We start from the raw sequence: 27,085 nt of genomic DNA, 5'->3' as shown, positions 1-27,085 counted from the left end.
AATTTAAAAACGGATTAAGATCATAAAAATCGAAATATAAGGGATCCGAAATTAAAAATAAATAATTAAATAAATAGGAAGGAAACGCAACATAGAACCAAGTGTTTGTGTACTAAGAGACAATCGTGCAGATTTTTTTTTGTGATATCGTTTTGATATCACTTTTGTTGATAGAGAGATTTGTTTAAATCTACGTTCTTATTACTCATTTTATTAATTTAAATTTAATTTTGTTAATTAAAAAGATTTAATTTAATTAAGAGTAATTAAGAACATAGATGTGGGGACAGTTTTTTTTTTAAATAGACACAGACAAGTTTTTGATAGTACAGATCACCCTTTGTTCTTCTTTCTCCCCATGCTATCTTTCAATAAAATAATAAAGTGCATAAAAAGATCACAAAACTGATTTCAAATTTTTTTTTGGGTGCAATCTAAAATTAATTACAGTGTGGTCTGTCTAGATAGGTTTAAATAGATTCTTAGGCAACTACTTGAGCGTGTGTGTCGTACATTCTCTACTGTGTACATGTAAAAAAAAGAAAATAATTAATACAAAGAAAGTTTTTCTTAAAAAATCAAATAAATATACGATTTTACGTGATTAATATTCGATTATTGTACTGCTATTGCCTACTATTTTCAAGGAAAGATGAAGATAATAGACATTATTTAATTAGGTAGAGTGAAAATTTAAGATATTTAAAGTTTAATAGAAGAGTTTTTTTTATCTAGAACAGAACCTACAACTAATTAAACGATTTTACTTGATTTGGAAGAAATAATAATGTGTGATTAAATAAATTTTTTTTGTTTCAAAACTTTGTATGGTTCTCGCAATAATTTTATGGCACAGATCATTAATTGCGCTATGAATCATTTGACTAAGCGACTAATTTTGAGAAAAACGGGATTTTTGTTTTCATCTCTCTAAAAATATAAGACTTCTCAGAATAGACAGGCTGAAACTATTGAAAATTGTTTGGTACAGAACACTGATGACAGCCATCACAAGCACAGAATCCGCTTGGTCAGTTGTTTTACGATTATACAGGCTGTTTCTGTAAGTCGTGGCATAAATTTAATCACAAATACTAGAGTCAAAATGATGTTTTGTGTAAAAATTTTGGAAGAAAATAAGTCTAACTAATTTCGGCCCTTGGCCACCTTCAGAGACTCTACAAATAAATTAAAATCCCTTATCCTATTTATTTTATAAATAACTTTCTTAATATTTCTTTTGTTAAAAAATCACATATCAAAGTCGAAGTCAGATTATTAGTTACTAATTTACAAAATGTTACAAGTTTACAGGTTTAAATTTAAGAACGCTCTTTTTTAACAAAAGAAATATGAAGAAACTTCGGAAAAATTCAAGAATCATCATGTAGCTTAAAAATCGACGATTCATCAATCAATGAAATGAACCAAAAAACACGTTAAAACTAAAAAGAAAGATTAACTTCAGTTATAAAACTTCTATTATGATAATTAACTTCAGGTTTAAAATGTCAACCTCAATTTTGACATATTTGTAATCTTCATTAAAAATGCTTTAAAATGAGTACAAACACGACATATTTATCATCAATATTAATGAAGTTATAGTCAATTTCCGGTTAACAATGTCAACGTCAATTTTGACATATTTGTAATCGTCGTGAAAAATCCTTTAAAATGAGTCCAAACATGATACGTTTATTTCCAATATTACTCGAGATATAAGCAACTTCCGGTTTGAAATGTCAATGTCATTTTGACATATTTTTAATTTTTATAAAATGTCTTAATATTTGTCACAAAAATAAAAATATAATAAAAAAATATCAAAAATTAAGGTTGGTTATAAATATTTAAAAATTAAATTGCTATCTTCATTGTTGCTAACTTCGGGTTTAATGTTTTTTATTCAAATTTTTTTGATTTTTGAGATAATTGCGTCATCTTTGGACTCATTTTAAAGGTTTTTTAATGAAGATGACAAATATGTCAAAATTGACGTTTCAAACCGGAAGTGATTGTATCTCCATTAAATTCAAAGTTCAATGTCGAATTTGGACTCATTCTAAAGGATTTTTTATGAAGATGACAAATATGTCAAAATTAAAACTTTGTTTTTTTGAGATAAATGCGTCATCTTTGGACTCACTTTAAAGTTTAAAGGTTATTTTATGAAGATTACGAATATAATAATAAAATTAAAGTTGACATTGACAACTGAAAATTTTTCAATGTCACAAAAACAAAAATATAATTAAAAAAAATCAAAAATTAAGGTTGGTAATAATATTTAAAAATTAAATTGCTATCTTCATTGTTGCTAACTTCGGGTTTAATGTTTTTTATTCTAATTTTTTTGTTTTTTGAGATAATTGCGTCATCTTTGGACTCATTTTAAAAGTTTTTTAATGAAGATGACAAATATGTCAAAATTGACGTTTCAAACCGGAAGTGATTGTATCTCCATTAAATTCAAAGTTAAATATGTCGAGTTTGGACTCATTTTAAAGGATTTTTTATGAAGATGACAAATATGTCAAAATTGACGTTTCGAACCGGAAGTGATTGTATCTCCATTAAATTCAAAGTTAAATATGTCGAGTTTGGACTCATTTTAAAGGATTTTTTATGAAGATGACAAATATGTCAAAATTGACGTTTCAAACCGGAAGTGATTGTATCTCCATTAAATTCAAAGTTAAATATGTCGAGTTTGGACTCATTTTAAAGGATTTTTTATGAAGATGACAAATATGTCAAAATTGACGTTTCAAACCGGAAGTGATTGTATCTCCATTAAATTCAAAGTTAAATGTGTCGAGTTTGGACTCATTTTAAAGGATTTTTTATGAAGATGACAAATATGTCAAAATTGACGTTTCAAACCGGAAGTGATTGTATCTCCATTAAATTCAAAGTTAAATATGTCGAGTTTGGACTCATTTTAAAGGATTTTTTATGAAGGTGACAAATATGTCAAAATTAAAAGTTGAAAGTTCGAACTTTTTGGTTTTTTGAGATAAATGCGTCATGTTTGGACTCACTTTAAAGGTTATTTTATGAAGATTACGAAAATAATAATAAAATTAAACTTGACATTGACAACTGAAAATTTTTTTCACGACTAAACCCGAATGTTTCTATAACATAGTAATATCTTATGCTAACTAGCGCTAGCTACCACTGCCACTAGGATTAACATTAGATCTAGAACTAGAAACATTCGGGTTTAGCCGCACGTCTCTAAAGACGGCTAAACCCGAATGATTCTAGGTCTAATGTTAGTTCTAGTTTTGGTGCAATAAAAATATGCAACATAGTGATATGCTAACTACCGCTACCTGCCGTTTGTAAAACGGATAAGATAAGAGATGTTAATCTGTTTGTAGAGTCTCTAAAGATGGCTAAGGACCGAAATTAGTTAGACTTAAATTCTATATAAAATAAAAGACAAACTTTTAATTTTATACTAACATCTAGAAAACGACACTGGTCCAAACTACAATTAATATTTATGGATCTGAGAGCAAAAGTGCAAGAGAGCAATATTATTAACAACAAAATTTGCTACAACCTTTGTTCTAAAAGCTTTTTGTAATATGCTCTGAATTACCATTAACACCTTGTAAATAGGACGTTTCATTCAGTTAAAAAAGTAAAGTTGACCGATTTTCCGATAAAACTAAAAGTAATTAACAATTTTTTATGCAATTTCATTTGTAACCTTTATCAAACAATTTTTGACTTTACTGAATTTGGCCTTCATAGGTTGCGAACGCTGGGATGAACCGCTAATGTACAACATGAAAAATGGGAGTAACCGAATCGATTTGATATTCCTGAAAGGTTGTGATTTGTGTTATCCCTTTGTGATTACAACATGATTGATAGGTGTGTGAATGTGAAAAGTGCGATGTAAACAGTTCTTTGTTCTAAAAATGGGTCACTTTGAATTCTATGCGTGAAACGTTTTTTGACAACACAGAAATAAGAATTTATTTAATCACATTATTTGAACTAAAGAAAAACTAATGAAACTAAACCGTAAAAAAATATATAATAACAAAAAGAAATCCATACGGTTTCAAATACTAATATGTAATAAATAACAAGTAAAAAAGAGAATTGTAAAAAGGTTTTTAGTAATATTAATAATGTGAGGATCGTAAAGAGTGTTATTTTTTTTAATAAAAAATTCTCGGTCCTCGGTGACTGTACTACCAAAACTGCAATACTGTCGGGCGATGAGCAACTGGTGGCGTTGTTGCGGGACACCGGAAGAGGAGGAGATCTGTTGCTGCTGCTGCTGCGTTTGCTGTAACTGCTGCAGAGGCTGTAGCTGTAGCTGCGGCAGCGACAGCGTTTCCTCCGTGTAGCTTGCGGTCGACAGGCACTTGTGTAGCTTTCTGGTACCTTGCGATCGCGACCTGCGCGGCGGCTCGGGTCGCGGCCGCCCGAGTCCCTGCGCAGATGCAGCCGCCGTCACCGCGGCCCCAGACGACGACGTGCACGACGACGACGCCGCCCCCGACATCACCGATGTCGTCGCCGCAGCCGGACTGCACACCCCGTTCATCTGTACGCAACACATCAAACACACACGAGACATTCTCGCTTAACTCATTTCGGCTGTTTCACACTTTCTTATTATCATCTCATTTCCTTAATAAACTTCAATTCTTAAAATTACACGTTATTTCTCCGTAACCCGATTTAATAATACTCAATAAAAAATGAATTATTAAAATAAATATAACAAAGAAAACGGTGTCTTCTCTGTCATCATACAAAAGCGTTATAGCGACGAGAACAAGCAGCTACTGATTAACAAAAAATAATAAAAACTTATTTTTTATTAAAAAATAATCTAAATTAGCAGCCAAACTAATTCTAATCGAGAGGGGGGGCTGGGTATGGTGGTTTAATTGTTCGGCGTTACTATATATATTTTTTTTATTTTGATGAGGGTCTAATTTTAATCTAGCGCCCTCTCTCTTTCTAGGCGAGCGTACCGAAAAGGTCCGCGAACAGGGCCCGCAAACAGCTGTTGTCCTCGTCCTTCAAAATAAACCAAAGCCAACGTGAACAAATTCACACCCCACCAATGACCCGCTGAAATCAAGTCAGTTATCGTCAAACAGAAAAAAACAAACCAACAAAAATTAAACAACAAAGAAAAAAACTAAAACATATTAATTAATTAATTAACTAAAAGAGAATTTAGGAATCAATGAAGGAGTATTCAATAAAGGTTGTTTAACGAACAAATTAATAAATAAATAAATAAAGAGATTGTTTATGTTAACCTTTTAAAGCAATTTTTTTATATACAGGGTGAGTTATTAGCATCCCGGTGGATAATAAACACTAAATCATTTGACATAGAAAAATTTAATTAATTCACCGCTTTCTATATTGTAAAATTTTCATTTATACAGGGTGTTGCATTTAACGGCAAGTACTTTTTTTTTTAACACCTGTATATTTTATCATATTCAATTGTTTTTCCAAAATATCTCCTTGCAGGATCGTTAAAAACGTTGTAAAAATGACACTATACAGCGTGTTCATAAAACTTTGTAAATTTTCTTGCTTTCCCATAAGTTTTTTAAATGAAAAGTCATACTATCGTCTACCTCCAGGCTTAGACAGTTTAAACGAGCGGCTAAACCCAAATGATTCTAGTTCTAGGTATAGTATTAGTTTTACATAGTAACAGTGCTAGCGCAAAGTGTGCACAGTGCTAGTGTTAGTTCTAGTTTTAGATAAGGTGAGGAAAAAGGCCATCATGGCAAACCAGATCTGCCGCAGGCTCCTAGGAAGGAACTGGGGTCTCAAACCACGAATGGCTCATTGGGCCTACGTAGCAATAATCAGACCCATGGTCGCCTACGCCTCATTGGTTTGGTGGCCAAAAACAAAACATAAGACAGCTCAACAACAGCTGGCACAAATCCAGCGGTTAGCATGTCTTAACATAACGGGTGCAATGAGATCCTGTCCGACGGCTGCTTTGGAAGCCCTACTCGGTCTCACACCGCTCCACATATATATACAAAAGGAGGCAGCCTTAAGTGCCTTATCACTGAAAACAGTTTCTTCACTCAAGTTGATGCAGGGTAATCTCAGAGGACACCTCGAGATCCTCAAAGACCCATGTCTAAATCACCTGATTGAAATTAAAACGGACCTTATACCGACGGAATACAATTTCAACCAACCGTATAAGGTCATATTTAGTAGCAGGGATGATTGGGCGAAAGGAGGGCCTCAACTAAAAAGAGGAGCCCTAGCCTGGTACACCGATGCTTCAAAGACAGTAAGATCTGGAGTAGGCATGGGCATCAGCGGACCAAATAGACACATCAAATTGCCCCTCAGCTCGGACTTAACAATTTTCCAAGCAGAAGTTCTTGCTATAAACTTCTGCACCGCTTTGAACCTACAGAAGGGACAAAAAGGTGCATCCATAAACATTTTCACAGACAGTCGGGCAATTCAGGCCTACACGTGTGGCTCCGCACTGATCAGAGAGTGCACCAACAACCTGAGAGAACTCGCTAGGGGCAATGATGTTACCCTATGGTGGGTTCCAGGTCACAGCAACATTGAGGGCAATGAGAAGGCCGACAAGCTGGCCAAAGAGGCAGCAAACACGCCCTTCATTGGACCCCAACCTGGATGTGGACTACAAAAAAGCCACCTAAAACAAATAATCAACAACTGGGAGGCTTCAAAGATAGCCTTACGCTGGAAAGAACTTCCAGGTCACAGACAAGCGAAGAGTATGATAACTCCGTCGCAAAACAAAACCAAAGAGGTTTTATGCCTCAGCAAAGGGGATCTAAGAACGCTCTCAGGCTACCTAACCGGCCATGTGCCCCTAAAATACCACCTCTTCCACATTGGACAAGCTGAGGATCAAACTTGTCGACTATGCAACGACGAGTCAGAAACTGCTGAACATATACTGTGCAATTGCGTCGCCAGAGGCCGTCTAAGGCACAACGTCTTCGGTAAAACTCCCCTGTTACCTACCGACATAAAGGTTCAAGATCTCAGGACAATACTAAGGTTCATTAAGGACCTACATTTGCCCTAAACCTTTGGAGGGCTAAAGTTACAATAGATCTTATAGGTCGCGGTAACGAGAGGGGCCGCCCTCCTCAGCCCGGCAGCAATAATAATAATAATAAATAGTTCTAGTTTTAGTGCAATAAAAATATACAACATAGTGATATCTTATCCTATCCGCCACCTACCGCTGTCGTATGTAAAAGGGATAAGGTGAGAGATGTTAATCTATTTGTAGAATTTCTGAAGATGCCGAAGGGCCGAAACTAGTTAGACTCAAATTCTATATAAATGCCTGCAACTATGTTGTATTTTATGTAGAACGGTGCAAGTGCATAGTTAGTGCATTCATATATTGCGAGTTATATGAAATGCCTGGTATACAAACGTTCATTTAAAACATTGGACTGGTTTTCTGACCCATGAATGAACTGTAAATTGTGGGGATGTACAGGGTGGGCAAATTTGGGTGTTATTATAGGCTATCTCAGAAACTATAAGAGATACGAAAAAAGTAGATGCCATGTCCCACATCAAACCTCTATCTTCTTTTGTTTTTAAGTTATAGCCAAAAAGTCAAATTTTCGTGATTTCAAAAAATGCTCATATTTCGTTTATTTTTCAAATTATAGGAATGGGGTTGATACGTTCTTAAGACACTTTTTTAAGTGGAATATACTGCCGTTGAAAAGTTTTAAATATACTTGTTGATTTTTTAGATACAACACAAAGTTGTGTTTTTTTAAATACAAACTATACTTGATTATGATGTTAAAGAAAATAGCATATTTTTAGCTTTCCAATGATGTATCGCATGTATGGTGTATTTGCAGAAAATAAGCGTTAATTTTCAATTCGAAAATAGTAAGCGCTAATATTCAAAATTTTGATTATAGTAGGCGGGTCCGGACAGTTAATACTACCTAGTGGCTATAATATATAGTTTTGCACGAATATGGCAGAATAAAGTTGGTTTTGTACCAACGAATAAAAACTTTGAATAGTTAATTTAAATTTCTCAGCATCTTATCCCTGACTTTGTTCACTAATAAAAAATGATTAGCATTTAAAGTTTGTTTATTAAAAATACAAGAAATGTATTAATTAATGAATAATTAAATATGGACAACTTCAGGAACTAAAGAGTCATAAACTGTCATCTTCTTCTACTCAACTTACTGGATGTAAGATTAGAACAGTTATCATATCGGTATCAATGAATGAAATCTTCGGTAGTATTTTCCCAGTTTTTCCCAAACATAAGATGTAGAAGTTTTTTGATATCAGCAAACTTTTCTTTTGAAATTGGGTGAGATAGAGGAAAATTAGGAATCATAAACTGGGAGCGGACTTTCCATTGAAACACCGTTTGAATGGGGATATGAAGACTTATGTATCATCTTCAAAGCGGACTCCAATATATTTTATATTTAATTTTATCGTTTTATTTAAAGATAATGCGGAACTTCTTAAACGGGAAACTAGTTTCGCAAAATTCATGAATGAAATGACAAGTGAACTCACGTTGCTATAGTAACTAAGTAGTATTTAGCGTTTTTCTCGCCTACTATAATTAAAAATTTGAATTTTAATCTTTAATATTTTAAAAATTGAAAAATAACGCTTAATTTCCGCAGAAACATCATGCGTGCGATACATCATTGGAAAGCTAAAAATATGCTCTTTTCAGTAATATCATAATAAAGTATAGTTTGTATTTAAAAAAATACAACTTTATATTATATCTCAAAAATTATCAGATATATTAAAAATTTTTCAACGACAGTATATTCTACTCAAAAAAGTGTCTTAGAATGCATTAATAACCCCATTTCTCTAATTTCAAAAATAAACGAAATATGAGCATTTTTTGAAATCACTAAAATTTGACCTTTTGGCTATAACTTAAAAACAAAAGAAGATAGAGACTTGGTCTTTACGGGATTGGATTAGTCTCGGAAAAAGAGACCGAGACATGGCACCTACTTTTTTCGTATCTCTTATAGTTTCTGAGATAGCCTATAATAACACCCAAATTTGCCCACCTTGTACAAAGGCCCTCTGGGTCCTAAGTGCTGTGAAGGAAATCACCCCACGTGAAGCTACATACATACAATATGATAAAATACACAGGGTGTTCCATTTAGAAAAGATTTACATACTTGCGGTCGCGCCTAAATGCAACCCCCTGTATAAATAAATTGAAATAATTTTACGTTATAGAAACTGGTAAATCAAACAACTTTTTGTTTAAACATTTTCTTTCTATTTCAAATGATTTAATGCCTATCGTCCACCATGATACTAATAACTCAACCCTGTATACATTAAATTTAACGCAATATATACATTAAAAGGTTAAATAAATTATTATATAAGCAGGTTAAGCAAAGGAAATCAACGAAAAAAAAATTGAAAAAAATAAATTAATGGAAACTGTGTATAAAAATTTTTATCTCGATTTTATCATACCTTCTAAGAAACGCTACAGCTCTTCTATTCAAATTCAATTAAAAGAACGACGGCAGATTTTTATGTTAAAGCGTAATATTTACAATTAATAGCGCATAAAAATCCGCAGCCTCTATAAAATAATTGGTTACCAACACGCATTAAGTTCAAAAAATGATAACCTATTCATTCACAAGGCAATAATATAATTCAATTTTATCATTATTGTTTTGAAAACGTGGGTTAGGAAGGACCCAAAGGATAATATAGAGTTAAAACTTACTCAATCGCCTCATGAGGTTCCCCGCGAAAGAAGTTGTCGGTGGTGGATTAACCGCTTCCCGTTCGCTTTTGTCGCGCAAATCCTTCAATTTTTGCAAATCATTCTTTTGGAATTTGATTATCGGAACGGATAATAATCGATTATCGCGTCTTCGATTTAATTCTAATTCTTTTTTACGTCGAGGTGGTCGAACGGGTGCCCCATTCTCGTCGTACAAATCTAAGTGTATCGGCCTCGTCATCCTTCGCCCCATCATCGTTTGTTTGTGTTTAATAATCGCCTCCTCTTGGCTACCCAAAGAACCAATAATAATCGGAACGTCTTCATCCGCTTCGGTTTCATCGTAACTTTTTTGCTGTTTCGGTGGTGATTTTTGGTTTTCGACGACCGTGTTCTCATCGACGGATTCTTGCGAATCCGATGATAATTCGTCGAATTCCTCTTGACTCGGCGAAACATCCGGGTAAAAAATTGAGTTCCTTTTTTCCTTGATTTTTTGATCCGGCTTTGAAAACGGCTTCGAAAACGTTTTCCACATCGATTGACGTCTTCTGGTCCCTTGAGCTGGAGGTGGTTGTTGTAGCTCCTCTTCGGCCGCCTCGCACGCGACGGCGGAGGACTCAGTGGGAGTAGGACAAGGGCATTGGATAGGACTGGACTCCATCTACGTATCATGCATTAGCAAAAAAAATTCAATTCGAAACCGTTGGTTTTAAAGTAATCTTAATTAAAAAACCAACGATTTTTAATTATCAAAAATTGTTGTAAATAGGAGAAGTTGTTGTTGAAAATAAGATAACTTTTGCGGTTTGCTTTGTGCAAAAAATAAAACGAAAATAAATTTGAAAATAATCTAACAATCCCCTGATTTCTGTAATTTTTCTCCACATCAATCGAAATCTTTTTATTAAATCCAGATTAAATCCTAATTTAATTTTATCATCTACTTACTCTATTTAAGAAAAAAATAACTCTTTTCAATTCTTACCTGATCAATACTCGGACTTCTCGGCTGTCTTTCATCCCGATCGATTCCCAAACCATCTCCCCCGCAAGGATTGTTTCTTTTCGGACTTCGCAACGCTCTCGAATACGGATCTTGAGCCCCGTACAAATCCGGACTGCCCACATTTAACAAGCAGACTTTTTGCTCTATATCTACTATCACAATTCCGGCTTCGTTTCCATAAGCCATTCTGCAAAAGAACGATATAAAGCGAATCGATTAAGCTTGAAATTGGAATTTACAATCCGTAAGAACTATTGAGAGTTAATGCTGTTATTTTACTCGGTGGTTCCCCGTTGTTATGCGGGGTTAGACAAACAAGTTGCGCTTGAAATCCGGGAAGTTTCTTTTGGATTCCAGGACGAACCTTTAGAGAGCAGGAGATATCCTAAGAAAAACAGGATTAAAATTAAAAAAATTAAATTAAATTATTTAGTACTCGTTTATTGTCGAAATCCAACATGTCTAATCGACTTGTGGAACCTCCGCTTCCGGTAGCGGAAACTTGACAATCCGGGGAACATTCTAAATCGTCCGGGATTTCATAAACAATTGGAATTTCTAACACCTAAAATAAATAAATCTAATAACATTATTAATGTTAAAATATTAAATTGGAAAACTTGCCGGAACTTCCTCGGACGTTTCCGTTTTTTTATACGAGAATAAAATAACGTGGCTGCTCGCCCCGGCAACACACAACTTTCTCGATTCGGGACACAATGATAAAAGTTCGATGGCGAACGGATCTTCGTCGCCATCAACCGAACGAACTTTTGGTTTTTCAAAAATCTTGGCTGTTTTTAGTTTGTAAAGAACTTGCAGGGTGCCCGCGCTTGCATCCCAAAATTTAATACTTCCATCAGCGTGTCTAAAATAATCATTTGTATATTCAGAAATGTTTAAGAAATTATAGGAACAATTTTAAAACCTCAAAATTTGCAATCAATTGCAGTTAAATAACCTTTTCTTCTTAATATGGGAAAGATTTTTTAGAACTACAGTAAAACCTCGATATAATGGAACCCGAAACTTAATTAACAACAAACAAAAAAATCTAACGCTAGAACTAGAAATATTGAGGTGGTGGGTTGGTACTACTGATCGATGGATTAAAATAACTTATGCGATGTGTTTTATGAGTTAATTCAAAACCTTTTTTGTAAATATTATTAAAGAAAATTGATAAAAACGTCAAAATTTCTATTTTCCTTATGTTGGGTTGGTAGTGCTGATTGATGGAATAAATATCTGTATTCAATACGTCTTATGAGTTAATTCTAAACATTTTTTGTTTAAAAAATAATTCTCCATCATGCATAATTAATAAGTTGTAACCGAAAAGGTTCAAAAACACAAAAATTTGGTTTTGTTTTTGGGTTGGGTTGGTACTATTGATCGATGGATTAAAATAACTTATTGGATGTGTTTTATGGGTTAATTCTAAATCTTTTTTGTATAAAAAGTTTTTTTCCATCAGAAATAATTGATGAGTTATAAAAGAAAATTGATGAAAACGGCAACATTTCTATTTTTCTTAAGTTAGGTTGGTAATGCTGATTGATGGAATGAATATCTGTATTCAATACGTCGTATGAGTTAATTCTAAATATTTTTTGTATAAAAAAAAATTCTCCATCATGCACAATTATTAATCAAAAATGTTTAAAAACATCAAAATTGGGGATTTTTTGCCCATATTCTTATAATTAAGACAAATAACTTTTTCTTTTTGTACTTCTGATGTTTTAATTTTATTTTATTTCTGCTCTACCGGTAATGTTATAGCTATTAACATACCGAGAAATGTTATGACATTTATTACAGCCGCAGATGTCAGATTGAAATCCGAGCTCGAAGAGCGAGGATTTTAAGACATCTAAGGCTGTAATGTGTCATAACATCGAGGTTTGTTCAATAGTTTATAGGTTTCAGGCGACCACCTTCGCATTTTGATGACTTTAATGCGAACAATAGTAAATCAAAAATTCATTTGTAACTTTTTCCGTAAATGTCAAAGTCGTTATACAAGTTAGTTGCTAGGCAGTCACAAAGATGTTTATTTGTCAACAAATATTTTATTTTTTTTAAATTCATTAATTTGTAAAATGAGTGACGTTAATTTACCTAAACTAACTAATGCATCACACTTTTTCGGGTTGTTTTAATTGCATGGTGAACATAAATAATTACTATTATTAAAAATAGCATTAGGTTTCTGGTCCATTGTTACTTAAAATTTTCATAATTAAGGTTTATTAAATATGTAGCTTCTTTTCCTGTATTGTAAAAATATAACATTACCAATATGTCATTTTTACAATATCGATATGTCATTTTTACATTCCTAATACAGTTATAAGGTACATTACTAACTAACTTTTGTGAATGTTAAGGACCTTCTTACAGCCTGAAACCGGTAAAACATGTTTACCAAACAATGTTTTTACTCGAAATGTCAAAGAAGTTGACGTAAGTTAGTTTTAGATTAGGTTAACCCAAGTTCTTTTAATATCACACTTTCATTTTATATTTTATTTTGTTAATTGTAGACGCTCCTGAATGATGGCTGCGGCCGAAACCGGTAGTGCATAAATAAAATAAAATTAAAACATCAGAAGTACAAAGAGAACAAGCGATTTGTCTTAATCAAAATTTGGTTTTATTTTTGGGTTGGGTTGGTACTACTGATCGATGGATTAAAATAACTTATGCGATGTGTTTTATGGGTTAATTCAAAACCTTTTTTGTATAAAAAGTTGTTTTCTATCGGATATAATTAATGAGTTGGAAAAGAAAATTAATGAAAACGTCAATTTCTATTTTTCTTAAGTTAGGTTGGTAATGCTGATTGATGGAATGAATACCTGTACTCAATACGTCGTATGAGTTAATTCTAAACATTCTTTGTATAAAAAAAATTCTCTATCATGCACAATTAATAATCGAAAATGTTTAAAAACATCAAAATTTGGTTTTATGTTTGGGTTGAGTTGGTACTACTGATCAATGGACTAAAATAACTTATTGGATATATTTTATGGATTAATTCTAAACATTTTTTGTGTGAAAAGTTTTTTTCCATCAGATATAATTAATAAGTTATAAAAGAAAATTTATGAAAACGTCAATATTTCTATTTTTCTTATGTTGGGTTGGTAATGCTGATTGATGGAATAAATATCTTTTTGTAATTCGCGACGGTAATGAAAGCTATAACAGTACTCAAACGGGTGCTGTAATGAGACTCCTTACAGCATCCGATGCTGTAATGAGATTTTAGTAACATATTATGGAACCAGTTCAAGTTGGTGACATTGGGTCATTAATTTTTCTAGTTGTCAATGTGACAATGTTTGCCTATGGATGTTTAAATACGTTCTTAGCATCGAATACAAGGTCCACAATGATGAGGACATTGAACTCTGAGCAATTTCTCTTATTTTCGGAGGTAGGTGTACATGAAGCATTTTTGTCAGGTGAATACATTTTGTGTTTTGACAGTTTCTAACTGTCAACTCGCCTGTTTACTCGCCTCGCTCGCTCGACTCGCAAACTCAGACTCGTTCGATAAAGCATCACTTTGCCGACTTGGTACATAAATAACTATTACCGCCCACCGGCAGCAAAACAATACTTTATGCTATCCATTTGCGGCAGTAAAATGACACTTTGTGCTACTGTCCAGTAAAGTGTGCATTTAATTCATTTGTTTTACTTTACCTGCCGCTAAATGCTGTCAATTTGAATAAAATCTCGTAAAACAACACCGGGATTTGATTTGAACCCGGTACCTCCTACTTGAAAGCGCACTGCCTTTCCACCATACTACCGACCTCTCATACGTAGTGTAACTTTACCGAGGTATATTAACAAAACAAATCGTTTGTCATATGTCATATAATATTGGTAAGTACCAATATCTTCATATCGTTAAATTTTGCAGTTGGCGATAAAATGTTGTATGCAACACGTCAGCAAAGTGTCTTTATCGAACTCGCCTGTTACTCGCCTCGCTCGCTTCGCTCGCTCGACTCGCAAACTCAGACTCGTTCGATAAAGCATCACTTTGCTGACTTGGTACATAAATAACTATTATCTACAACTATTGAATTATCTATTCGTTATACATTTGATTTTTGACGGGTAATGACACTCATTACTCATGACTAGGGCCCGGAACTTTTGTAACGGTACGATACGATTTACCCCCTCCACTTCTTTCTCCTAGAAAATGAGTCGGTGGCGTCAAGTCAACTCACCTGATCGGTTGTTATTGACGACCGACGATCGGTTTTTTATTGCGCATCAATGTCAACATTGTCAACTGTCAGTACGATTTCACTGTTGTTCAAATGTGCAGTATTCGACGCTTTTCATCCGCATAATTTCGTCAAATTTGCTATTTATCTTTCTTTAATTACCTTTAATTGGAATTTGGAGTTCTGTTTGAGTTCGTATTATAGTTTTTTTTAAGAATTGTTTTTAGTTTCCCTTTGTGGTAAAATTGTTGTTCGTATTTGAAAATTGTTCAACAAATTGCCGAAAACAATATACCTTTAACTCTTAAGGAAAAATATGGTTCAATAGCTCAGTATTTTATTTATGCTCCATTTACAAGTTGTGATGTTGAAAGATTATTTTCTAGGTACAAACTCATTTTAACGTCAACTAGAACGTCATTTACAGAAGAAAATTTAGGGATGGTTGTTTCAATATGCGTTAACAGCAATTTTTTTATATCCGTATCCGATTTGTGATTGATATTACAAATCGGATCATGTTTTTTTGAATTAAAGTTATAAAATATATTTTTTTTTAATATTTTCAAATCGTACTGACAGTTGACACTGACGTGTAATAAACCGATTGTCGGTCGTCAACAACAACCGATGAGGTGAGTTGACTTGACGCCACCAACTTGTTTTCTAGGAGAACAAGTGGTGGGGGTAAATCGTATCGTTCCGTTACAAAAGTTCCGTGCCCTACTCATGACTGACAAAGTGTTGAATAATGAAGCCATTATTCCACAGTTCTGACACGGCCTACTAATCAAAAAAATAAAAGATTAACAGAAATGACAGCTTTCTTATATTGAGGTTATGCCTGAAATGTCTATCAAGTTTTTTTTCTTTCCTTTTTTTGATTTTTTTTTTAAATTAAATACTTGTAGATAAAGTATAGTATTCAACTTGCGTATAATGGATGTTACCCACTCAGATTGCAACTTCATCTTCGTGGGTAACAGCCGCCATTATACGCTTGTTGAATAATATACTATTATCTACAACTATTGAATTATCTATTCGTTATACATTTGATTTTTGACGAGTAATGACACCCATTACTCATGAGTCTCGTGACCAGAGCCCAGACAGTTTAGGAAAATTATCCTAAAACGCCTCCCACTCCAGTCTCAATATTCAATCGAAGCGTGCGAAGCTGTGGGATACGTCATACCTTATGTCACAAAATAAATTATAATTTATATAGTAGAAACCACGAGAGCTGGCAGTGACAGATCGCTTTAAAATGGTATGAATCAAGATATGGACGTACGACTTAGATTATTTCACCACATACATTTAAATGTAGGTTATGTTAGTAATGGAGGTTATATGTCAAACATTGTCAAAGATATTATTTAATGATTTTCCTTTCAAAGAAAACATTTTCGGCTTGTGAAAACACTAACAGATTCATGACAACGCTCACAAGACGTTTCGATTTGAGGTTATAATTATAGAGTGACATCCCTTAGAAGAACAGACGTACTTTTTCGACGTGGCCATTTGAATTGTACAGCAGACATATTAAACTAACGCTATCTCTTTCCAACACACATTACTCTCTAGCGGTTTGTGAACTACGTATGGCATTTGTAAGAGCGGAAAATGATGATTTACTGCCAGCTCTCATGGCGTCTACTATAATTAATTTATTAATTATAAATTTAATAAAACCAAAAATGAATAATTCAGTGCGTATTTTTATTAATTCATTAATTAATGTTGCACTGCAAGTTCTTTGCTAAGGTACGCTCATCGCTCTTCGAAATTCAATTTTGAAGAGTAACTTAAAAGGTGTCAAAAGTGACAACAACGTACTTACGTCGTTGTCATGAAATTCGTTTCGTGTAGAGGGGCGCACTTTTCCTAAACTGTCCGGGCTCTGCTCATGACTGACAAAGTGTTGAATAATGAAGCCATTATTCCACAGTTCTGACACGGCCTACTAATCAAAAAAATAAAATATGAACAGAAATGACAGCTTTCTTATATTGAGGTTATGTCTGAAATGTCTATCAAGTTTATTTTTTTCCTTTTTTGATTTTTTTTTTTTTAATTAAATAGTTGTAGATAAAGTATAGTATTCAACTTGCGTATAATGGATGTTACCCACTCACACACTTCTTCTTCGTGGGTAACAGCCACCATTATACACTTGTTGAATAATATACTATTACTATTCTGGATTTACACATCGTATAGACAACTCGGGGAATACCACGAGTTTATCTACGAACATGGAATAAAGCAACTTGAGGAATAACCCAAGTTTGATTCTGAAGTCCGTTCTAGACGAGGCCCATTATATCGAGATTTTACTATATTTTTGTGTCTTGTGTATTTTTGTGTCATAATTGACTTATGAAAATGCAAGTGAAAATAAAAGAAATACCCTGTCATAATAATTTCGCTATAACTGCACGATTGTGCGGACCAAGTTCCACCACTTATAACCCATTCGCGTTCGGAAAATCCGGATTTCTTCGTCGATCCCGATTTTCCAACCGTATAAAATGCCGGGATAAGATCGGCCGGACAATCGACGAGATAGCTACAGCAGGTCACGGGAGATTCGTGGATATCCATCGGATACGGATTCTCCAAACATGGAAATCCGGCGGTTTGAAGATCCATTACGACCAGATCGTTTTGAAGTAGAGCTATTATTGCGTACGGTTCTTGTAATTCTAAAATAAAATGATTATAATAAAAAAATGTTTATTCAAAAAGTTTTATTTTCGCGTGCATTATTCAAATTTAACGGTCCCTTTGGGACCAGTACGTTTCGTAAATCCAACCGCGCTATTACGCGCCGGTTATTTATTCAGCTTTACCGCGCGAACGAACCAACGGGTATCGTACGTTTTAAAACCGGGGCCACCCTTCATTTGGGGGCAAATTTTGGCAACGTGCCATCCGGTTCATCTTCCGGCTAACACACTTACCGCTAGTGTACGGCGACTCGCACAATGTTATAAAATCGACGACGTTGTGTTCCATTTCCAAGACCGTTGTAGTTTTATTGAAAACAACCGTTATGCTCGGTGTCCTTCCGGGTTGGTCGTACGGCATACCACCGGAGAATATCACATACGATTCTCTAAAATACAAATAAGTAACTAAATTTAAAATAGAATTGAATAGAATAGTTGGGGATTTATTTTCACCAACATCAATCCTCCATTAAACTCGAAGAGCATAAGCCGTCGATTAAAAGTTTGAAAAGGCCGAGTCGAATACCCAATTAGGGTGCTACAAAAGAACTTACCCGGATTTCGAAGATTTCCATTCTATCTTTGTGATTGGCTTGCACTGTTCTAATTTTCCATCTTTGTTCACTTTTGCTACAAATGTTATAATTAATGTTTAATTTGATTTTTCTTTTTGACTTTTTTCTTACCATGCGGTTGCGAAACGTGAACGGGTTTATTATTTTGCCTCGTCGTCCACGTCGTTAACGAGCCATCCGCGTGTGAGCACATAAATTGTTTCCCATCGTGATGCCAACAAATCGATCTTAACTGTTCCGCCGTTTGGAATCTTACGTCCGCCGATTTATTTCTAAGATCCCAAAGAGCTATTTGACCAGATTCGAAACCTATTAACAACTAAAAACGGAATTATTTTTGTTTATTTAACGATTAATAATGTTTACTTTATTTGCATCCAATGGATTGTCGCTAAGATGAACTACAGGTCCAGGATGAGTTTTTCTTGTCCTAAAAGAATAAAATATTGAGTCGAAATAAATTGATGAGTTTATTATCGAACTTACACTTCCATAGCTTTATTCCAATTAATCACATATCCGCTAAGAGTGAAATTCTCAACGTGTACGATATGAACGTTACCGCGTTCGGTGCCTACGTAAAGCCATTTTGATTGTAGAGGTAGATGCATGTACGTAATCCTGTAACAAATTGCACACAAAACCGGAACATTGTAACTTTAGTTAACGTTAGTTAACGTGTTGGAATTACTTCTCCTTTTGGAATTTGAGACTTTGCACCAACTGCGGCAGTTTCTCTTGTTTGAAGTTCCACAGGTGGATAGAGTCGTCGGCGGTGGCCGAAATAAGAGCACCCTCATTGATGAGAAACTGAAGGTGGATAACGGCGGCGCTACTCGGCGGCCCGTCCATGTCGTGCCTCACGTGCACGTCCACACCCGGTTGTCCTAATCTAGTTACGCTTGTCAGGAAAATTGATCAAGTTTGCTTTTCCCACCCCTCCAAACGTGGCACAAACATAGGCAAATACATAAAGGAAAAACGAGGAGATTGATTGGACTTCCACAGGTGAGGTAACAAATTTATTTCTCCGTTTTATTCTGAATAGGTTAATGGATTCTTTACGTGCCCGACACTACTTTATTATTATACAAAAATCGAAATTTTACTTAAACAATGGAAATACGAAACGTAAAAAATATATCGTACTATACTCTATTTTTTAATTCGGAGGAGTGTTTTCAAACTGAAGCGCCAAAAAGAAGGGTTGCTATTGGTCAGTTTTAAAGAAAAATTACACCAGGAAAATTTGAGATGTTTGCGGCCGTCTAGAAACATTCGGGTTTAGCCGCACGTCTCTCAACACGGCTAAACCCGAATTATTCTAGTTTTAGGTCTTGTGTTAGTTCTAGTAATAGTGCTAGTGTAAAACCAGAACTAACACTAGACCGAGAACTAGAATCATTCGGGTTTAGCCGCACGTCTCTCAAGACGGCTAATCCCGAATGATTCTAGTTCTAGGTCTTGTGTTAGTTCTAGTGATAGTGCTAGTGCAATATTAGAACTAACACTAGACCGAGAACTAGAAACATTCATGCCCGTTTGCACCGTAATACATAAGCATTGCTTAAAGGCTAAGTACTGCTTAATTAGTGAATTTGCGTTGCACCGTCAAGTAACCCGTTCTCAAAATCAATAAGACGTTCTCAAATATAAGTATTTGAAATCCAGTGCTTAAGTTGTTCTCAAGCGCATACGTCAAATAGACATAACCGCACATAACCTATACGTTAAAAAAGTAATAAAATAAAATAATGGATCTGCAAATTTTCGACGACGATTTAGATGTTTTGGAAATAATTGATTTTGGTTTTCCTAAATTAATATACACAAGATCCAATTATTTCCACGAAATGGACGAATATAATTTTTTTAAAAGATTTCGTCTAACAAAACAAAGTTGTTTGTATGTTCTACGACAAATACAAGAAATTATAGAATTTCCGTCTAATAAGTAAGTAGTATACACACTCTTCGAATATGCGCGAAGTTGGGAATGATACGAATAGTAGAAATGTTATTTACATGGTATATGTCAAATGTCAACTGATATTAACTTGACAACACGAAAAACCCTAAAAAATTACTAAAATTTATAAAAATAACTAAATTTTATGGCGTTGTTGCCAAATAACCGATACTTAAACGTTACTCACAATCAGTTGAGCATTGTATATGTTGTGTCGGTGCAATAGACATAAAATTTAAGTTCTTCTTAACTATAAGAACTGCTTAACTAAGTTATGCTCAACTATGTAAACGGTGCAACCGGGCATCAGACATCTTGCGTTTTATGTGGGACAAAGTAAGTAGGTATACAGGGTGTCTCAGCGAGACCGGTCATTAGACGTTTCTGGGGTTCTGGCGAAAATAAAAATTTGAGAATGCAGACTTAAGTATTATCAATTACGATCTCTTCGTCTAAAATATTTTCAGATTTCTTGCACTTCCGATTATACCCGAAGTCGCCACCAACTTTATTTTTTTAAACGGAACACCCTGTATATTTTTACATATTTGAATTTGTCTGTTTTGAAAGTTTATAAATAACTTTCCTTTTTGCAATTTGATTCGACCGTTCTCGAGTTATTCGAATTTTACTAGAAAAATCTGCTCCAGCAGACATTTGTTCAAAAAATCAGAGAACACTCGATTTTTGGGATATCAATTTAGGCACGTTAACTTTTCAAAATTTGGAAGTACCATAACTACATTTTTTTAAATGGCACCCCCAATATCTTATTTCTTAGTCGTCTTCGGTGTCTCATTCTACATCTTTTATATCCCATATGTCCCATACCTAATATTAATAGTTTGAGAGATAATTAGGGTTTTTTGAAAAATGCACACATATCATATGGATATGTAGCCTAGTGTGCCATGAAAAACAAGCCTTCTCAATGAGTTCTTGTCAAAGACTCACTTGTTTACGTCACTTGATGCATGTGAGCTAATAATTATCTGTTATGTCCCTTAATATTTATTTATTTATTTATTTCATGTGGGTACAGAAACAGGTCGAACCCAATAATACTGTACCACAAACAACCAATTGTATACAAATAAAATAGAATTACAGTTCACAATAATAATTAATAATGAATTAACATTAATGGTACAAAAGGGATTCAAAAGGAAAAAAAAACTAAAACTAAGTTTAGGTGATATAAATATATCAAATATCAAATGAACGCTCGAGGCAACACACCAACTGCAGCAAAGAGCAGTTTTTTAAATGCATAGAAAGAATGCTGAAACAGATCCATGTTAACACGATTTGCCGATCTTGCCATTCTCAATAAAGGAGAGTTTTGACAGGCATTGGTTCTAGGAGTAGGTGTCATAAATAGAAAATCAAAGCGAAGTAATCTCGGAGGAACGTGAACACATATAGAACCAACAAGCATTGGAGAATCACACTTGTTGTTCAAAAGTTTGTAAAAATATAATATATCCCCACAAAAGCGACGCTGGTTGAGGGTTAACATACGAAAAGAAGTGCAAGTTGATTCGTAATCAATGTATTGAATGGAAAATTTAAAACAAAGGTATTTGAGGAATTTAGATTGAATACGCTCAATTCTAGATTTATACGAGAGATACTGAGGATTCCAAACAACGCTGCAGAAGTTAAGTGTGCTGTAAACATAGGCAAAATAGAGATTTCTAATTGCAGCAATGTTTGAAAAAGCTACCGTTGATCTCATAATAAATCCTAACATACGCCAGGCTTTGGAGACAACAGTATCGATATGTTTATCAAATAATAATTTATAATCAAATGTAACACCCAAATCTCTAATAAATGAGACACGTTGCAACCTCTCACCAGCGATGCTATAATTGTAGTGGATTGTCTTCACCCTCCTAGAGAAGGAAATAACATTACACTTTGATAAGTTTAATGAAAGGCGATTATTTAAGCAAAAAGCATGTAGATTGTTTAAGTCAGATTGCAGTTTAGAACAATCAAGAGGTGAGGAGATACGGAGAAAGAGTTTTAAATCGTCAGCATACATTAAACATTGGGCATAATTAACGACGTCAAATATGTCGTTAACATCATAAATATTAAACAGTAAAGGGCCCAGATGGCTACCCTGCGGAACACCAGAAGGAACCGACACAGGATTAGAGAAAAAACCATTAACCGAAACAATCTGGCATCTCTCCTTCAGATAGGAAGCAAGCCATTGCAAAAGATTTCCCTGAACACCAAACTTCTTTAGTTTGAACAGAAGTAAGTTGTGATCCACTTTACTAAAATCCGTATAAACTGAATCAACCTGACAAGAATCATCCAGAGTAGATAAGATATACTGGGTATATTCAAGCAAGTTACTCTCCACCGAGCGACCAGCAAAAAAACCATGTTGTCTAGAATTGATTTTAGACTTAAGGGCAAAGAATAGACGTGCATGAACTACTTTCTCAAACACTTTCCCAAATGCTGGCAAAATAGATATGGGGCGGTAATCGGATATAGCACCACGGTCCCCAGATTTAAAAATGGGAAGAACAAAAGCCCGCTTCCACAATAAAGGAAAGACACCCATTTTCAATGAAGCATTAAATAAAATAGTTAAAGGAAGGGACAGAGAGTATGAACATTCCTTGATTAAAATTGATGGAATACCATCAGTACCTATACTGTCTGTAACCCTGATACCCATCAGGGCCTCCCCAACCTCAATTCTGTCAAACTGCATCTGACTCAAAGGAAGGGTATCCATTTCTATACAATCGACATTCTGCTGGATTGGAGCAGGATTAGTACTGAAAAGAGTTAAAATCGATAACAATAACGAAAGTAATATTTACACAAATCAAGAAATTCTTAATCTATTTTTTATGCATGAAAAGCGCGACAAAGTTTGTAGTGTGATTCCCAGATCTTCTTTGGCAGCTCGAATTGAGGTGTTGGGACTGGGCTCGAAATAAGCCAAGGTATTCACCTCTTCCGTTGCATTATCTACTACATTTTTTGGTCAGTTTAACACGTGAGTAATTCGTCCAAAATGCAAAAAATTTTCTTCTGTTCTTCTAAATTTACCTTTTGTCATCTGAGGTAAATGTGGATAATTTTCATTAAACATTCTGCAAGTTCTACTAAGAACAAAAAATAAATTACGGATTTCTTCATTTGTATAATAGTTATTTATATTACAAGTGGGCTAGAAACATAATTACAGTACGAGTGTGAAGAATTGCACGACGAGGTCGCAGACCGAGTCGTGTAATCACACGAGTACTGTAATTATGCTCTAGCCCACGTGTGATATACAGCATTTTATCTACGACTGCTAAAAATTACTAAAAAATCAATTTCTTTAGAAAAATCTATTTGACATTTATAAAAATATTTTGAAATGATTGTTGACAATTTTGAATTGGTAGTTTCAACAACATGTTTACTCATCTGGAATAAGTGTTTTGCAATGTAAAAACGTAACAATTAATGTTTATAATAAATAGTATTGTTTCTCTGTAAGTAGATAGCACTTTTTCTTTTGTATTGTTGCTCGTTTCAATAAATTAAGTCTGTTCTGATTAGGCTAAAAATGCGTTACGTAATGAAACCAGTGCGGTAATGAACTTCATTACGTAACTCAAATCACCTCAAATGAGTGCGGTAATGATGACTTATCCAAGCAGTCGTAGATAATAGTATATTAAAAAACAAGTTTCGTAAGACACGTTTGAAATGCACGAATTCAAGTTGAAAAACGAGTGGCGAAGCCACGAGTTTTTTAATGAATGAGCGCTTTAAGTCTTATGAAACGTGTTTTTTATGCTATTTTTTGTAATTCGCGTTTTTATCCTTTTTTTTTCCTCAAAAATAAAATAAATTTTGACAATGTAGGGAAATAGGTATGTAGCAGTTGGTAACAACGTAACACTTGAAAATAGAAATTTGAATGACAAATAGAAACTGTCAAAACACAAAACGTATTCACCTGATAAAAATGTTTGATGTACACCTCCCAAAAAAGAGAAATTGCTCATAGTTCAATGTCCTCGTCATTGTGGACCTTGTATTCGATGTTGAGAACGTGTTTAAACATCCATAGGCAAACATTGTCACATTGACAACTAGAAAAATTAATGACCCAATGTCACCAACTTGAACTGATTTCATAAAATGTTACTAAAATCTCATTACAGCATCGGATGCTGTAAAGAGTGTCATTACAGCACCCGTTTGAGTACTGTAATAGCTTTCATTACCGTCGCGAATTACAAAATAGTATATTAAAAAACAAGTTTCGTAAGACACGCTTGAAATGCACGAATTCAAGTTGAAAAACGAGTGGCGAAGCCACGAGTTTTTTAATGAGTGAGTGCTTTAAGTCTTATGAAACGTGTTTTTTATGCTATTTTTTGTAATTCGCGTTTTTATCCTTTTTTTTAACAAAAATAAAATAAATTTTGACAATGTAGGGAAATAGGTATGCAGCAGTTGGTAACACCGTAACACTTGAAAATAGAAATTTGAATTGACATTTAGAAACTGTCAAAACACAAAATGTATTCACCTGAAAAAAATGTTTCATGTACACCTCCCAAAATAAGAGAAATTGCTCAGTGTTCAATGTCCTCATCATTGTGGACCTTGTATTCGATGCTAAGAACGTGTTTAAACATCCATAGACAAAAATTGTCACATTGACAACTAGAAAAATTAATGACCCAATGTCACCAAATTGAACTGGTTCCATAAAATGTTACTAAAATCTCATTACAGCATCGGATGCTGTAAGGAGTCTCATTACAGCACCCGTTTGAGTACTGTTATAGCTTCCATTACCGTAGCGAATTACAAAAACATTATTTACGTTATTAATATCCATTTTAACTGGTTTTAGACTCACAAGCATCAAACAACGTAAATCAAACATTGACGTTTGTCAATAAGTCATTAAACATTTATTTTCCATGGCACACTAGGTTAATATCGATATGATAGGTGAGCATTTTTCAAAAAACCCTAATTATTTCGCAAACTATTAATGGTTAGGCATAGGACATATGGGATATAAGAGATGTAAAATGAGTCGCCGAAGACGACTAAGTAATAAAATATGGGGGGTGCCATTTAAAAAAATGAAGTTATGGTGCTTCCAAATTTCGAAAAGTTAACGTGTCATAGTAAAGTGACCAAACGATCTAGACAGCCGTTCTCGGCACCAAAACATACTCCATCATGTTGTTTAAGCATGTTCTGAATCCTAAATTGATATCTCAAAAATCGAGTGTTTTATGATTTTTTGAACAAATGTCCGCTGGAGCAGATTTTTCTAGAAAAAATCGAATAACTCGTGAACGGCCGAATCAAATTGCAAAAAGTAAAGTTATTTATAAACCTTCAAAACAGACATATCCAAATATGTAAAAATATACATAAAAAAATAACGTAGGTGGCGACTTCCGGTATAACCGGAAGTGCTAGAAATCTGAAAATACTTTAGATGAAGAGAACGTAATTGATAATACTTAAGTTTGAATTCTCAAACTTTTTGTTTGGCCAGAACCCCAGAAACATCTAATAACCGGTCTCGCACCCTGTATATTTTTGTATATTGCATTTTAAGTGAACTTCAAATAACATCAAAAGTTGTTTAAAATCATGTAACAACACTTTTAGAGTTATTGATGTTTTGACCTAGTTCCTTTGCCTATAGGGCAACGTTAAGTTGGTACGTCGTTGTAAAAAGGTAAGAATACGAAAACTTAGGGGATAAAGCGGATTAAAAACTTTTTAATGACTCATTGAAGTAACTTAATGTATATATTCTTATATCGTTGACACTAATTTAAAATAGTATTCAATCGAGCGGAAACTTTCTCGGATATAAATTTAACTCTATTCTGATACATCCCTTTGTGCTTTTGACGTATTGAAACAGCTCGTTACCCACGAGTTAAGCTCCCGTACTTTCATGTAAAAAAAAGCACTACGTTTTCCGTCTATATTACAAAGGGAATTGTACGTAGTACATTTATTTCAATTTTTTTAAATTTTCGTGTTTAATATTAATAAGTTATCATCTAATTTGGTTGTTTGATTCTCGAAATCGGCTTACACAAACCTGGCTATATTATTAACATTCAAAGGGGTTAAAGGAGGATCGAGAATTGGAATATTTTATGGACTGCGACTTACTGGTCTCTCTCCACTAGGATTTGCATTGCAAATAGGCACGCCGGTGCTGACTATACCAGCAATGTCAGCGTCATCATTTATGCACCGGTCAACCAGGCGTAACCATTCCCGGTTGTGTTTACAAAGTACATTTCGAGTCGATCGTTTAGTATTTTGCTATTTGTGCATTTCCTCGCCGAAAATTATTTCATCTTATACAAATCCATTAATATCGATTAATATTATGTGTCTTATCTGGTTGAACGGAAACTCCTCTTTGCGGGAAGTAAATGATCCGGGGTCAGTTTCGACCTTAATATTGAGGAGATAAGCTAGTCTATAGATAAAATTTGCCAACGCCCCGGTATTAGGCTCGGGTTTATGGTGGATTACTTGGGGAATGGGGGCCAACAACGCCGGGGGATCGATCGTCCAAACACCCACCTCCCTTCTAGCCGCATCCAATAACTTCAAATTATCGTAGCAAGCTCCGTGTGGTTAACGAAGTTGGACACGAATTTTACAATTACCCTCCAATTTACCCGTCACG

General features: G+C 34.3%; 1 protein-coding gene across 3 annotated transcripts in view; it reads right to left on the bottom strand.

The window, feature by feature from the left end:
* Nucleotides 1-27,085, bottom strand: part of LOC111422508 (syntaxin-binding protein tomosyn) — a 99,286-nt gene that overhangs the window by 11,580 nt on the left and 60,621 nt on the right. Inside the window, exons 3-14 of one of the 3 annotated variants that reach the window (XM_023055708.2) lie at nucleotides 19,084-19,284; nucleotides 18,879-19,013; nucleotides 18,759-18,822; nucleotides 18,504-18,711; nucleotides 18,372-18,447; nucleotides 18,049-18,203; nucleotides 17,496-17,790; nucleotides 11,442-11,685; nucleotides 11,254-11,382; nucleotides 11,057-11,202; nucleotides 10,797-11,004; nucleotides 9,809-10,472 (exon numbers count right to left, since the gene is read on the bottom strand). In XM_023055708.2, the coding sequence (XP_022911476.1) occupies nucleotides 9,809-10,472; nucleotides 10,797-11,004; nucleotides 11,057-11,202; nucleotides 11,254-11,382; nucleotides 11,442-11,685; nucleotides 17,496-17,790; nucleotides 18,049-18,203; nucleotides 18,372-18,447; nucleotides 18,504-18,711; nucleotides 18,759-18,822; nucleotides 18,879-19,013; nucleotides 19,084-19,284 (2,525 nt within the window). Of the gene's footprint in view, nucleotides 1-4,413; nucleotides 4,577-5,012; nucleotides 5,059-9,808; nucleotides 10,473-10,796; nucleotides 11,005-11,056; nucleotides 11,203-11,253; nucleotides 11,383-11,441; nucleotides 11,686-17,495; nucleotides 17,791-18,048; nucleotides 18,204-18,371; nucleotides 18,448-18,503; nucleotides 18,712-18,758; nucleotides 18,823-18,878; nucleotides 19,014-19,083; nucleotides 19,285-27,085 lie in introns of all 3 variants that reach the window. The other 2 variants (XM_023055712.2, XM_023055710.2) reach the window with 2 other exon arrangements.

This window comes from Onthophagus taurus, chromosome 3, assembly GCF_036711975.1.
Source record: "Onthophagus taurus isolate NC chromosome 3, IU_Otau_3.0, whole genome shotgun sequence".
Taxonomy (NCBI): Eukaryota; Metazoa; Arthropoda; class Insecta; order Coleoptera; family Scarabaeidae; genus Onthophagus; species Onthophagus taurus.
The sequence above is the reverse complement of the archived record's forward strand: the minus strand, read 5'-3'. Positions and strand labels throughout refer to the sequence as shown.